This window comes from Mytilus galloprovincialis, chromosome 7, assembly GCF_965363235.1.
Source record: "Mytilus galloprovincialis chromosome 7, xbMytGall1.hap1.1, whole genome shotgun sequence".
Taxonomy (NCBI): domain Eukaryota; kingdom Metazoa; phylum Mollusca; class Bivalvia; order Mytilida; family Mytilidae; genus Mytilus; species Mytilus galloprovincialis.
Genome location: NC_134844.1, coordinates 18664193 through 18678109, shown reverse-complemented (window position 1 = coordinate 18678109; position 13917 = coordinate 18664193). Strand labels below are relative to the sequence as shown.

Genomic DNA, 13917 nt, shown 5'->3' with positions numbered 1-13917 from the left:
GAATTATCAGGAACTTGTTCACATTTCCAAGATTGTGATAAGCTTGCCAGTGAGCAATGCATGTCCTGAAAGAGATGGTAGTGCTATCAAAAGAATCAAACAAGAGTTACAAGACTTAGAAATTTATCAAGAATGATATGCTCACTACTTAACATCAGGTGTCTGTTAATGGACCCGAAGTAGAGGAAGCTGATAGATGGTTCATGACTGCTGGAAAATGGGTCACCATGAAGAAAAGGAAAACAAATATCAAATACAGTATTTGAAAAGGCTTAGTCGGAAGAAGCTGGAAAGACGGTTACTCAAAAGGAAGTTGAAACTGAAGATGCTGGGATACAGACTGATCTTGGTATCAGTTAGTTAGAAGAAAAACAATGACATGTAATGAAGCAAGCAGCAAAAATTGTGAGATTGAACATTGAAGACATTTAAGATGAAATGAATATGATGATAATGACAATGAGGATGAGTTTGAAGATGAGGACCTTTTAGAATAAAACTTAACAACAATTAATCTATGACAAGTTTATTGATTGATGCATAAATGCATGGCTGCTTTGAGCACACATAAAGAATAATGAATATTTCTTCCAGTTTTATCTTTGCCATCCAGATGATCCTGGTACATTGTATAAAGTCTTTTGTTCCTAGGTTCTTTCCCATAATCATCATCACATTCTCAGGGCTATAACAAAGCTTTCATAAAAAATTAAGTAGTTGACAGTGAGACTTAACTTCAAATTTTATAACAATTATATTTCTTATAATTATCAAAAACATCTTTAAAGGCTAATGTTATCTCAGCTTAAGGTAAAGAAAAAAGTGAAGAACTGACAATTACACCCCAAAAAAATGAAATTTCTTTGAGATTTGTTTTCTTTTATTTTCATACAAAAAAAAATATGGTAATTTGAAAGATGAAATTAGGTGCCAGGAGATTGTGAAAATGGAGGATTTTGATCTATTTATCCCCAGACCCCTGCCGTAAGGCTCCAAGCTTACAGCTTGATGGGCGTACAGCTTCACATGATGTATGGGACAGCCAATTATAATCATAATTTACCCTACCACCTCAATTTTTAGGGAAAACCCTGCTTCATAGTCCAGGGTTACGACCCACTCCTCTCTACTACAGGAAAGGAGTGGATCATCACCCTCGGCTAGTTATAGATATCTTAGAAAGTTTGAGTAATCTTTTTGTTTATGGACCACAATCTTTCATCCATCTGTTTGTGTATGAGCATGTTATGACACCAATTCTAGCTTTGATACATAAAGAGGATGGTGTCATCAATAAATAAGAGATGATTAAAAGATCTATTTCCTGAACAACAGTTCCTTCTCTATGTTCTTGGTAGTTCTTAGTAGTAATTAGATTTTTGGTAGACTGCTTACCAACTGGTATTGCACACTGCTTACATTATTTTATCAAAAACATTCTTTATGTTGATGTAATTTTTGCTTTGATATAGATATATACCAACCAAAAGGCAAAATTTAGGACAAATGCTTTACTGAATAAATAACTACAAATATACATAGGTTTATAAAAAACTTGAATTCAATAATAATTTATACATTCCAGGTTTTGTTCTTTTAAATAGACTGACCCTACTGATTTCAGTTAATTGTCTGGACTATAACCCCTTTGGATAAATTCACCTGTCTAAATAAATAGCACTATTGCAGGATTAAAAAGAAAGAAAAATTATCAGTTATAAATTTTAATTACACCTTATGTAAGAATCCGGGTTTTTGATTGGTTAATAGCCAGTGTATTTTTCACCAATTTACTGTTATCAAATGAATATCGTTCATTTTTAACGCCGCCGGGGTATTTGCTAAAAGGATATGCCTTTTTTACCCTCTCTGCCGTGGTATTTGCCAAAAAATACTCTATCCGACTGGACGCTTGTAACTTCACGATCATCAATGCGTTTTAGTACATTAACATTCGGTGTAATTAAACAGATATATCATGTTATTGAGAGGTATTTGCGAAAAATACCAGTCTTGAGAATGAATTTCACGAGCCGTAAGGCGAGTGAAATTTAACATTCTCTCGACTGGTATTTTTCGCAAATACCCCTCCTTAACATGATATATCTGTTCAAAAGTCTAATGTGGAAAACTATTCTCTCTATAACCATGATAACAATTGCATGCATTTCTCATCTGATGTCATAATGTCTCAAAAAGTCAAGTGGATTATGTTAGTATTGAAAATAGATTATCTATATGTTTTCATATTGTACAAAAATTTACTGTTATTGAAAAAAAGTATACCCAATGTGGTTTTCCTTGATGTAATTTTATTTACTGTATTTCAGTTGGTACTTCGGTCCACTAAACAGAGAAGAAACCAATGAAATATTGATACCAGAAAAAGAACCTGGTGTGTTTCTTGTCCGAGAGAGTCAGTCAATAAGAGGAGATTTTGTATTATGTGTAAAGTAAGTTTCAGTATTAAAAAAACCAAAAAAATGTGTTGATTTATTGAATTATGTCCTCTTATCTTTGTGATATCAGGTGTATTTACAATGTAGAAAAGTGCAATTTTTCTGAAAGACATTGAACACCGTGTATCATTGTTACAGTGGATATAGATACTAAACAAGCGGACATGATCGATTTTGACCTGACACGGTAACAACATTTTTGTTTTGATTACATAAGGGACGACATCAAAAGTTCAATGTAGGATAAAAATCTTAATTTATATAGATTTTTCACTGACCCCCTCTTCACTTAATTTTGGAAAAATCGATTGACCAATAAGGATATATGTAAAATCAATGTCAATTAAACAAAACTTGCAGCAATTTTGACCCCACCCCCAAACTATTTGAATTAAGTTTTTTATCCTTCATTGATTTGTTGATGTCGTCCCTAATATTCAAAAATGTGAACTTCAATTTAAACATAATTGTTGTTTAAAGAAATGATTTGGTCGTAGGTTGATGATAAGAGAAGTCTCATTATTTTCCCAAAACAAGTATGATTACTAAAAACATGTGCAGATACTTGTCAAGGAAGTTGGCGTTTGTCTCATCGGATATGATTCCATATTCATTGAAACTCTTTTTCTGATAAAAGGCCACTGTGTGTGTGTAATAGGTATAGCTGTTTCATTAGATATCATTGAGATCTTTCATACTTATGTTATTTTTCGATATTTTAGTCTGAAAAGAAGCGTTTTGTACAGTGTATACTATATAGCTGACCACATAAATTCTGTACGGTGCATAGTTAAGTTGCTGCACACCATACACACAAACATTATTTTCACACTTGTGTATTACCAAAAATGTTTCATGGAATGAGTAAGTACAGGTAGGTTTATGATTGGTAACTATTACTTTTGCCCTGTATTAGCTTTCACTCAGATAAAACATGTAAATTTGTTGACAACTGTATCCAAATTAAAAGTTGATGTTGACATTCACAGCAATTTGCGAATGTAAAATTTTATTATTCATATTAGAATATAAAAGTTGTCTTGTAAATAGGAACAGATCGATGCTAAAATTAATTTTGAGCAGTAATTTCAGATGTTGAGAAATGTACGCTGAATGTTGATAAAACAAAACAAAGATTTTCGTTACCGTGTCGGGTCAAAATCGATCACTCCCCCTGGGTTAGTACCTATATCCACTTTACCGATGATACACAGTGTTGAATTGTTGCAAATTAAAAAAACTTGTAAAAAACGAATACATATATGATATTTTTATTAGATGCAAAATCACTTCACATATTTAGTACTTGGCAAAAACAAAAGCAAAAAACAGCTTATATTGTGATTTTCCATCTCAAAGACGCAGTGATACCGTCAACACAAGATGAAGCAAAAGATAACATCTCACTACAACTTCCTTATTCAGAATTTATGTTCCATAATGCTAAATCTGTTTAAACAGACCTCTATTTCTATGGAAAAGAATCATTGAAAATGCTTGGTTTCCTTTAAGATTTCAGATGCTCGATATTGAAGCCTTTATGTATACTTTAAACAAACATACTCGTTGCAGATACTTTTTAAAGTTTAGCCCTTTTAACATTAAAATGTACATTGTATATAATAATAGTGTTCTTTTTCTTTTCAGGGAAGAAAATAAAATAAGTCATTATATCATTAACAAGATAACAAATCCTGCTGGAATAACAAGGTTTAGAATTGGAGACCAGGAGTTCTCAGATATACCTAGTTTATTAAACTTTTATAAAACGCATTATTTAGACACAACATCATTAATAAAACCGGTAGGTATATTTGTATTGATAGAGTTATGATTTACCATTACACGATATAAGATACAACCAGAAATGTAAAAAAAAAAGTGCTTTATTCCTTAAATATAAAAATATGAAGATATCATCTTATGACCTCAAAATTTCATGAATATTCAGTTTTCATGAATTATTTTCCTTCAAGGTTGTTGATTATACTATGAAGGTCAGGAAAAATAAAGGAATCTATCTATCAAGTCTATATCATAATGTTTGATTGACTTGTAGGATAATGGCTTTATGATACTTATTATATTATCAAAATTAATTTGTCAAGGAGAAAAAAACAAAAACAGTCAAAAAGGTTATAACTTCTAGAAGGTAACAAATAGTTTTTGAACAGAAGACAGGCTTCTATACAATGCCAAGCTCTTAATTTTAAGATGAAAGTTGTAAAGAAATTGTACAGAAACAATCAAAGATCTGCCATCAACACCCAATCCTCCATATAACAAAAATATCCTATTATTCAAATATACAGAGTTATGTTCTGAATTCGACTATGAACTTTTTGATAGCGGTATAGTATATTAATGACACTTGGTTCTATTTTTGCTGACTATTAAGGTGTGTCCAAAATAAAGTTTGAATGTATTTTTGCAAGGTGAAGGTCACAAACATTTCATGTCTGTGAATCCAGAAAATTACAAAAGTGGGGGCCCACTGACTGCATAAGAGGAGGCCTGCTCAGGTCCTGCTTCAGCAATTCCCATAATAATCAACCAAATTTTTCCAAAAAAAAGGGGAGGGGCTGGACCCCCTCTTAATCAGCCTCTGGAATATACCTAAAGAATATTGATGATGTTTGATTCTTGCCCACTGCCAGTGGGTATGTTACAAAAAAAGTAAAATGTCTGTCTGCAAGGTCAAAGTCAATACTGGATATAATATACTAATATGACTACTAGGACAGGCTTTAATAAGTAGTATCAGTGTTTCCCCTGGGTCATTTATTTTTTTGGCTATCTCTTTCGCCAAAACAATTTATTTTTCGCCACTTTATTATTTCTTTTTGCCATATATAACTTAAATCTGGATATAATATACTAATATGACTACTAGGACAGGCTTAAGTACTATAAGTGTTTCCCCTGGGTCACATATTTTTTTTGCCACCTCTTTCGCCACTTTATTAATTCTTTTCGCCATATATAACTTAAATATATTTTTCGTTTAAAATTTTCCTTTTTTCTACTGGAAACAAAAAGTCACACATGCCTTTGTCAATGTAAACAACAACAAAGTTATATGCAAGATAGTGATAAACAGAATATCAAAGGTCTTTCAAGCTCTAGGATGTTTCTCTGCCAGCTTCACATCTCAAGGCTGTCGTCCTCTAATGATATTATAGCTGAGAAACACCCTCTTGTTAAAAGATCATTGATAATCAAAAAAATGTTTTTTAAAATTAATATAAACCTTCTAAATGTATGTGCACAACTGAACAAGGAAGTAAAAACTATAAATAGAAAGGGGAATTATTGTATCTGTAAATAGTATGGGAAACAACTCTAAAATATATCTATAAATCTTATCAATGAAATAAGGAATTATTACAGCTATTTTTTCTAATGCATATAGTTTAAAGGTTTAATTGGTTTGCTTACTTAAGTTTGCTTACTTAAGTTTGCTTAAGCATCCAATTGCATTATACAAACTGATACCCAACCTATCTATTGACTAGAAGTGTAAAACTGAATTATAAATTAATGCTTGATCAAACTGTTATATAAAGCAAGCAAACCAACCAAAGTGTTAAACTACATACCTTGGGAAATTAGCTCTAATAGATATATAAAACTTCTGTACCTTCCAAATAGTTTATATAACAGTTTTATGTCCTATCAGTCTTCATTGTTTGTACAATGTAATGACACCAATGGCTCTCCATAAGTATCTCAAGTGCCTATCTTTAACAATATACTTACAATCCCCCTTGTCTTACATGTGAATAATACTTTTATTGAAGTGCAAGTAATTTTTGATTGTTTATGATAGTTCATCTGTCTTTTCACTTTATCTTTCTTTGTCCATGTTTTTATATTTGCAACTCCAATTAAATCAATATTTCAAGAATGTAGAAAAGGTATGGAAAATTGATTATCTTTGTGAATTTTCTAAGTCAAAAGACCATAGCTGTGCACAAAAACATCAGATCAGATCAAAACATTTATCAATTGATTGAGAGGTAATTCACAGTACAACATTTAAAAGCACGTTTACACATTATTACTGGCTACAATAATTTCTGTGTCATTTTGGTCTCTTGTGGACAGTTGTCTCATTGGCAATCATACCACATCTTCTTTTTATATTTAAACATAAAACTTAAACAGGTTTGCTTTACAAATTACAAGAACTATGACTAGAAAAAAAAATACAAAATAAGTAATAAGCATTTCCAAACTGAACCACTAAATTTAAGATGTGGTTGTAAATCTGTTTCTGATATATGAATTCTGTGCACTTCCTTTTATACATGTACATACATATACTTAAAGATTCATATTCTAATACTTTTGGGAAAATTAGTTTCCCAGAACTAATCAAGTTTATATATAGGCTGAATATAGTATTAATGAATTTTTTATTTATATAGCAATGTGCAGGTTATTTCATAGTGGTACATAGGGTTAAATGCTGTTTTTAGCTCATATCTCTGAAACCAAAGCATTAAGAGCAAATCTGATGGAATTAAATTGTTCATTAGGTCAACATCTATCTGTCCTGAAATTTTCAGACCAATCAGGCAACATGTTGTTGGGTTGCTGCACCTGAATTGGTAATTTTAAGAACATTTTGCAGTTTTTCGTTATTATCCTGAATATTATTATAGAAAGAGAAAAACTGTAAACAGTAATAATGTACAGCAAAGTAAGACCTACAAATAAGTCAACATGACCAAAATGATCAATTGACCCCATAAGGGGTTATTGCCGTTTATATTCAATTTTTAACAACTTTCATAAATTTTGTAAATTTTGGTTAAATTTTTACAAAATATTTTCCACTGTATCTACTGGCCCAAGTTCATTATAGATAGAGATAATTGTAAGCAGCACGAATGTTCAGTAAAGTAAGATCTACAAACACATCACCATCACCAAAACACAATTTTGTCATGAATCCATCTGTGTCCTTTGTTTAATATTCACATAGACCAAGGTGAGCGACACAGGCTCTTGAGAGCCTCTAGTTTATATCTAGATAGAAAATAAAAAGAATCCACTTCAATTAAGCTCTAGTGATAAGTTGTCTCATTGGCAATCATATGACATCTCCTTATTTTTATAAAGAAATTGTGTCTACATGTACAATATAATTGAGAATGGAATACAATATTTATTTGACATTTGAATATAATGACCAGGAAGGAAAGGGGGTCTTCCTCAATATTGAATTTCACATGAAATTGATTGCATTGGGTCACATGTATATACTTGTAGGGGAATTTTTATTTGGAAAAAATTGGAATATTTTTCCTATATTAAGTTAAGGGAATTGTTTTATTTGACATACAGTACCTGTTTACCATTATTAAGATCTAACTATGATTGTCATCATGATTGACACAGACAAATAATGGTTGACTGGAGTAGATTGGTGAGTCCAAATACCATACACTCATTTAAAAATATTCTTGCTCTTAATTCAACTGTTATTGGGCAATTATTGAATATTCTTGATATAACTCTGAAACAATTCAGTAAACAAATAATATGATGTGATGTTAACTTCTTCATTAACTGTCTTTTGGCTTTTTTGTTTTAATTGAATTGTTACGTAGTCCATCATATTATTTGTTTATTGAGTTGTTTCATAGTCAATTCTAACATTTAATTTGTTAATTGAATTGTTACATATTCCATCTGATTGCTTGTTTATTGAATGTTATGTAGTTCATCCGTAAATGTACATGTATATAGTTTCCAGCCAAGTAGTTGTCCATATTTACGAAGTGTTTCCGTATTTTGGAGAGATATCATCAATTTGTCAGACAATTGATGGCAGACAGTATATTTTAGAGTTCTTTTATAGATATAATTTGTAATTTAGAAATAAAAAGATGTGGTATAATTGCCAATGAGACAACTCTCCACAAGAGAACAAATGACATAGATGTTAGCAACTATAGTTCTCTGTAGGCTTTCAACAATGAGCAAAATTAAATTTGTTGATACATGTATTATCCTGCAGCTGTACACGTTCTTCAATACAAAGATAAAGTATGGATGACATCCACCAAATAATTCCATTCAAGCTATCATTAAATTGTGGTGAGGTGTGAAGGCCCCACTGTGACTGACAAGAAAAAACAGCAATAAAAGCGCTGATCTTGTGCCTGTGTTGTGATATTATGTCATTTATTTTTACACACCCTCTTTTTTTTTCCAATTATACATACACATTGTGAACATGTAAACTAGCAATACATGTAATAATGTTTCTGGAATGTGAAGTGATGACACATTTGATGACCTTTAATTCCTCTTTTTTTTTTTGCATTCAAGGATATGTGTAATAAAACTTTTTCCTCTGACTTATCAAATTTGTATGTAAAACCACTTGTACATGGTTTGTGGATTGTAGAATTAGTTTGATAAGTATTTTTTACATCCCATTCCCTAGGCCATGGTCCAGTGACTTTGAAATTAATTAACAATTTTCAAGTTTTTTGCTTATGTCAGTTAATGAGAACTATTTGTGACATATCAATGATATTTTGTATGAAGTTGCATTTCTATTAGTACATATCAGTTGGACCACTATGTCATGGCCAGTCTTCTAGATCATGGTCCAGTGACTTTCAATTAACTAACAATTTTCAATGGTAAGTTTTCTGCTTATGTCAGTTAATAAGAACTATTTGTGACATATCAATGATATTTTGTATGAAGTTGCATTTCTATCAGTACATATCAGTTGGACCACTATGTCATGGCCAGTCTTCTAGATCATGGTCCAGTGACTTTCAATTAACTAACAATTTTCAATGTTAAGTTTTCTGCTTACGTTAGTTTGATAGGATCTACTTGCAATAGACAACAATATATTCTGTCGGGCTACATTGTTGTCTGTACATCTCAGTTTGTCCACCTTGTCCATGCATTTCCCACTAGTTGGTACAGCAACTTTTAATCAATTAGCAATGATGCTGTACATCAGATGGTCTTTTTCTGAATTTTATGCAAACAGATGGGACATATTTTTGTGTGAACAGTTTATTTTATTCCCAGACAACAACAATGAAACGGGATATAGCAGTTTGTGCATCTCTCTATCTGGAATACCCTTGTGATGTGATTGTTGATAAATACATATAAGTGATATGTCTTCCATAACTTATATGTGAATGTGACAAAAACTATTTATTTATATGTAGAGGATAATACTGTTAGTATAAAACTTATTTCCTTGAGACCTTCATATTGAATAAGAATTATAAACACATTTTTTCTTGACTGGACTTGTTCTACAGGCTTGAACAATTACATGCACAAAAGTATTCATTCCTGGGGCTGGGCTTATAACATTTGTTTTCCTGTTTGAATTGGTTTACATTAGTCATTTTTTGGGCCCTTTATAGCTTGCTGTTCAATGTGAGCCAAGGCTCTGTGTTGAAGGCAGTACTTCGACCTATAACTGTTTATTGTTTTACACATTGTGACTTGGATAGAGAGTTGTATCATTTGCACTCATACCACATCCTTGTATTCATGATGTTATTTCTGTTAATTGCTAGAAATTTGTAAGATGTACAATTAGCGAGTCTGATTTACAAGGTACTGATTGTACCATTTTAAAAATATTGCAATGCATATATATGTAATAGAATAGTCCAAAGGTTAACCCTTAGTTATAAATAGACTGGACAGGGAAGGAAAGATACCAGGAAATAAAAGCTTTAATTAAAGTGGTGCTTGTGAAACTTCAGATTTTAGGCCAATAAAAGTGATTTATAAATTTCACAAGCTATTTTAATTGAAAATATAGCATGTCTGTTACATAACTGGATGAATATTGATTAATTAAGATAGATTTTCTTGGCTGCCATGCATCAGGGTGCAACTGTAAACATATTATTTATAGTGATAACCTTTTCCGGTTACAAGGAAAAAAATTAACATTTGAAGTTTTTTTTAAAAGTTGTTTTCAGTTGTAATCCTGAACTATAACATGTAGAGAATGGGGCAAAACTTAAAATTATATATTAAAGATGTAAGAAATTATATTTCAGTATATGCAGTTATTAGAAGTCATGCTTTAGATAAAGAAACAATTAACTTAAAACAATTTATATGATCTTTGATATCTTACACAATTTTTTTTCTTTATTTAAAGTACTGTAAAAAAAAAACACTTTTTTTTATCTTCTTTATAGACAATTAAAATGAAAACAAATTTTCTTGTTGGAAAGGCCTATTTGTTTTTGTCAATAGTCCTATATCATTTACAGATATTCATATTTCATTATGAGGGCAATTTTATAGAAATTGCTCTTCTAAAGTTTGTGTTCTTCTGCCATGTCTTGATTTCAGTAAAATTAATGGATATAAATTGAATGAAAAATGAGTGAAATTTCTCAAAGAAAGGTAAATATATATAAGAAACGGTAAACAATGCAATATTGAAAACTTCTAACAATTAAAAATGTCATTGACAAACAAATTAATATTTCCTGGATTTTTGATGATCATGAACATGATGAAGATAGCAAAGTAAAACTGAAAAAGTGACATTACTGTATTAAACATGTACCAGTTTGTGTTGTAAAGTTGTGCTGTGATCAACAATAGTATATTGCCTTGCCTTGAAGGAGTCAAAAGCGAGACATAGGTATGCTGTTTCTGGCATCGGCGACGGCTTCAACAATGTATTAGTTTGTGATTAGGTCTAGTTTATGGTGAACCACAAGTGATAGGTAAATCATATTTGGTATGCAGTTGTATAAGCATTGTCACATCTCATTTCCATGGAGATTATTTGGCCCTGCCCCCTCAGTCATGGTCTATTGACTTCAAAACTTTTGCTTATTTTACATGTATTAGTTTGTGATTAGGTCAGTTTATGGGGAACCACAAGTGGTAGGTCAATGATATTTGGTATGCAGTTGTATAAGCATTGGTATATCTCATTTCCATGGAGATAATTTGGCTCCGCCCCTTAGTCATGGTCTATTGACTTTGAAATTTGTTCTAAGTTATCATGTATTAGTTTGTGATTAGGTCAGTTTAAGGGGAACCATTAGTGGTAGGCCAATGTTAACTGGTATTCAGTTGTATAAGCATTGGCACATCTCATTTCCATGGAGAATATTTGGCCTCGCTTCTCAGTCTAATGATTTTGAAACTTCTCTTAGTTTACATGTATTAGTTTGTGATTAGATCAGTTTAAGATGAACTGCTAATGTTTAGTCAATGATATTGTATGCAAATTTATTTGCAAGTATCCGGTATTGTTTTCATGGAGATTATATAGCCCACCCCCTCATCATGGTTCATTGACTTCAAAACTTTTATATAGTTTACAAGTTAATGTTTGTATTTAAGAATTGAATGCTTCTTTTTGTAAATTTATTGGGGTGTAAAAGCGTTGACCGAAGTACATTTTGTATGAAGCGCTTCTGCGCTTCATTCTAAAAATGTACGCACGGTCAACGCTTTTACAACCCTATAAAGTTACAAAAAGAAGCATTCAATACTTATAATTACATTTTTTAGCTATGATTATGAAAACACGAATTTTATATATTTTATTATTTAATTCACCTGTGCACTTTATTGTTGGAGCACGTGTTATCATAAATGAAAAGTTGTATTGAGCAATGCAACTGCTTAAGGAATAACACGTGATGTGCAGTTAGCCAATCAGAATAAAATATTATAATGAAACATACATCTAATGTAATTATTTAGGTTTGGGAACGACTTATAATAAGTCAATGGTATTTGGTATGCAGTTGTATTAGCATTGGCACATCTCATTTACATGGAGATTGTTTAGCCATGTAACTCAGTCATGGTTCATTGACTTTGAATATTTGCATAACTTATGTAAGATGTTAAAATATTGCTATTTTGATTTCAACATTTGCATAATCAAAATTACAAAAAAAGGCGAGACATATCTGTGTGATAACAGTTTATTCTGATTAAATATAGTTTTTTTGCCACTTGACTTCAAACAACTTACAATAAATCAGTAATGAGTTAAATTGTAATATTAGTGAGATTGTATGTATTTGAGTTATGAAGTAATTCAGGTAGTTATGGAAACACTACTTGCAGAATTTGCCTGTATTAACAATGTTGTATTGGTCACAAGCTGTATGTAGATCATATTGGATAGGGTATTTTCTATATTCAATTCCAAGTGTTCTGTGGTTTTACAAATTATTGCGATTTTAACAAGACCAACATTTGAGATTAGTTTTTGCGATATCAAGAAAAGCTGACTAGACATGATAGACAATGATATATGTGTAACGGATTTCAGAAATACAGTTAAACCTGGCTAAACTGAATCCTGCATAAACCAAAAAGCTGTATACCCAAGACATGTTCTTAAGCACTGTCATATCAAATTGTTTGCATTATGAACCTGATAAAATCCTGAAGAGGTTCGGTTTGTACAGGTTTCACTGTATAGCAATAAATTGTATATACTCATGTCTCATTACTTTGACAAAATAGTTCAACTGTATATTTGAAACAAAAATTACATTGCCTTAATATCCATTTTTTAGGCTAAAAGAGCTAAATATGTAGCCAAGTTTGATTTTACTGGTAAGGACCCTGAAGATTTACCATTTAAAAAAGGTGATGTGTTAGAACTTATATCTAAAGATGAAAAGGAATGGTGGACCTGTCGTAACAGTCATGGGGATGTAGGACAAATACCTGTTCCTTATGTAACTAAGGTTAGTATACAAACAAGAAATTCATATCGTAACTGCATTAGAGGAAAAGTTGGGCTAATATTTCTTTAGTACATAGAAGGTGAAGGGACCAAAATAGGGTTAATGAGTACATTCTACTCAATTTTAAGTACTAGGTGAAATCCTAAATTGAAACGAGTAGATTGTGGGGTTTTACCTTTATAATTTCATGCTTGCCTGAAATAAAATGAAAATAAAAGTAAATAGATGGGCTATGTGCATGTTGCCTGGCTATTATAGAATGCCATTGGTAAACCAGACCACTTTCATTATAGTTGAGGGGATTAATTTAAGTTTAAAAGCTAATTTTTACACAAGTAATGAGAGTGTATGAGTAATAAGCCATATAAATGTTGTAATAATCAAAGTGATAAAAACATTCACTATGTCTGTTTCATTTTGGTCTTTTGTGGATAGTTGTCTCATTGGCAATCATACCACATCTTCTTTTTTATACTTGTACCTTTGCAGCAATGCAACTCACAACACTTATAAATTTCAAACCTTTCCGTCAATCAGAAAAAAATATATGACCTGGGAACACCAGTGGATAAAAGTTTGACAGACACTTTGAAATAATGTACACTTAAAATTGATATACAGAAATTGAGGACCACTCACATAATAAAGCTTTTATGAAGTACGTGTCCTGTAAAAATGACCAATGTCATGTAATTTATATTTCTCTT

General features: G+C 31.3%; 1 protein-coding gene across 5 annotated transcripts in view; it reads left to right on the top strand.

Moving 5' to 3' along the window:
- The window catches only part of LOC143082460 (adapter molecule Crk-like), a 29701-nt gene that overhangs the window by 11096 nt on the left and 4688 nt on the right, over nt 1-13917 (top strand). For all 5 annotated transcript variants that reach the window (XR_012980397.1, XM_076258127.1, XM_076258126.1 and 2 more), the window contains 3 exons: nt 2331-2453; nt 4107-4263; nt 13037-13210. Coding sequence is in view for 4 of the 5 variants with exons in the window: in XM_076258127.1 (XP_076114242.1) it covers nt 2331-2453; nt 4107-4263; nt 13037-13210 (454 nt within the window). In the remaining variant the exon portion in view is untranslated. The remainder of the gene's footprint in view (nt 1-2330; nt 2454-4106; nt 4264-13036; nt 13211-13917) is intronic.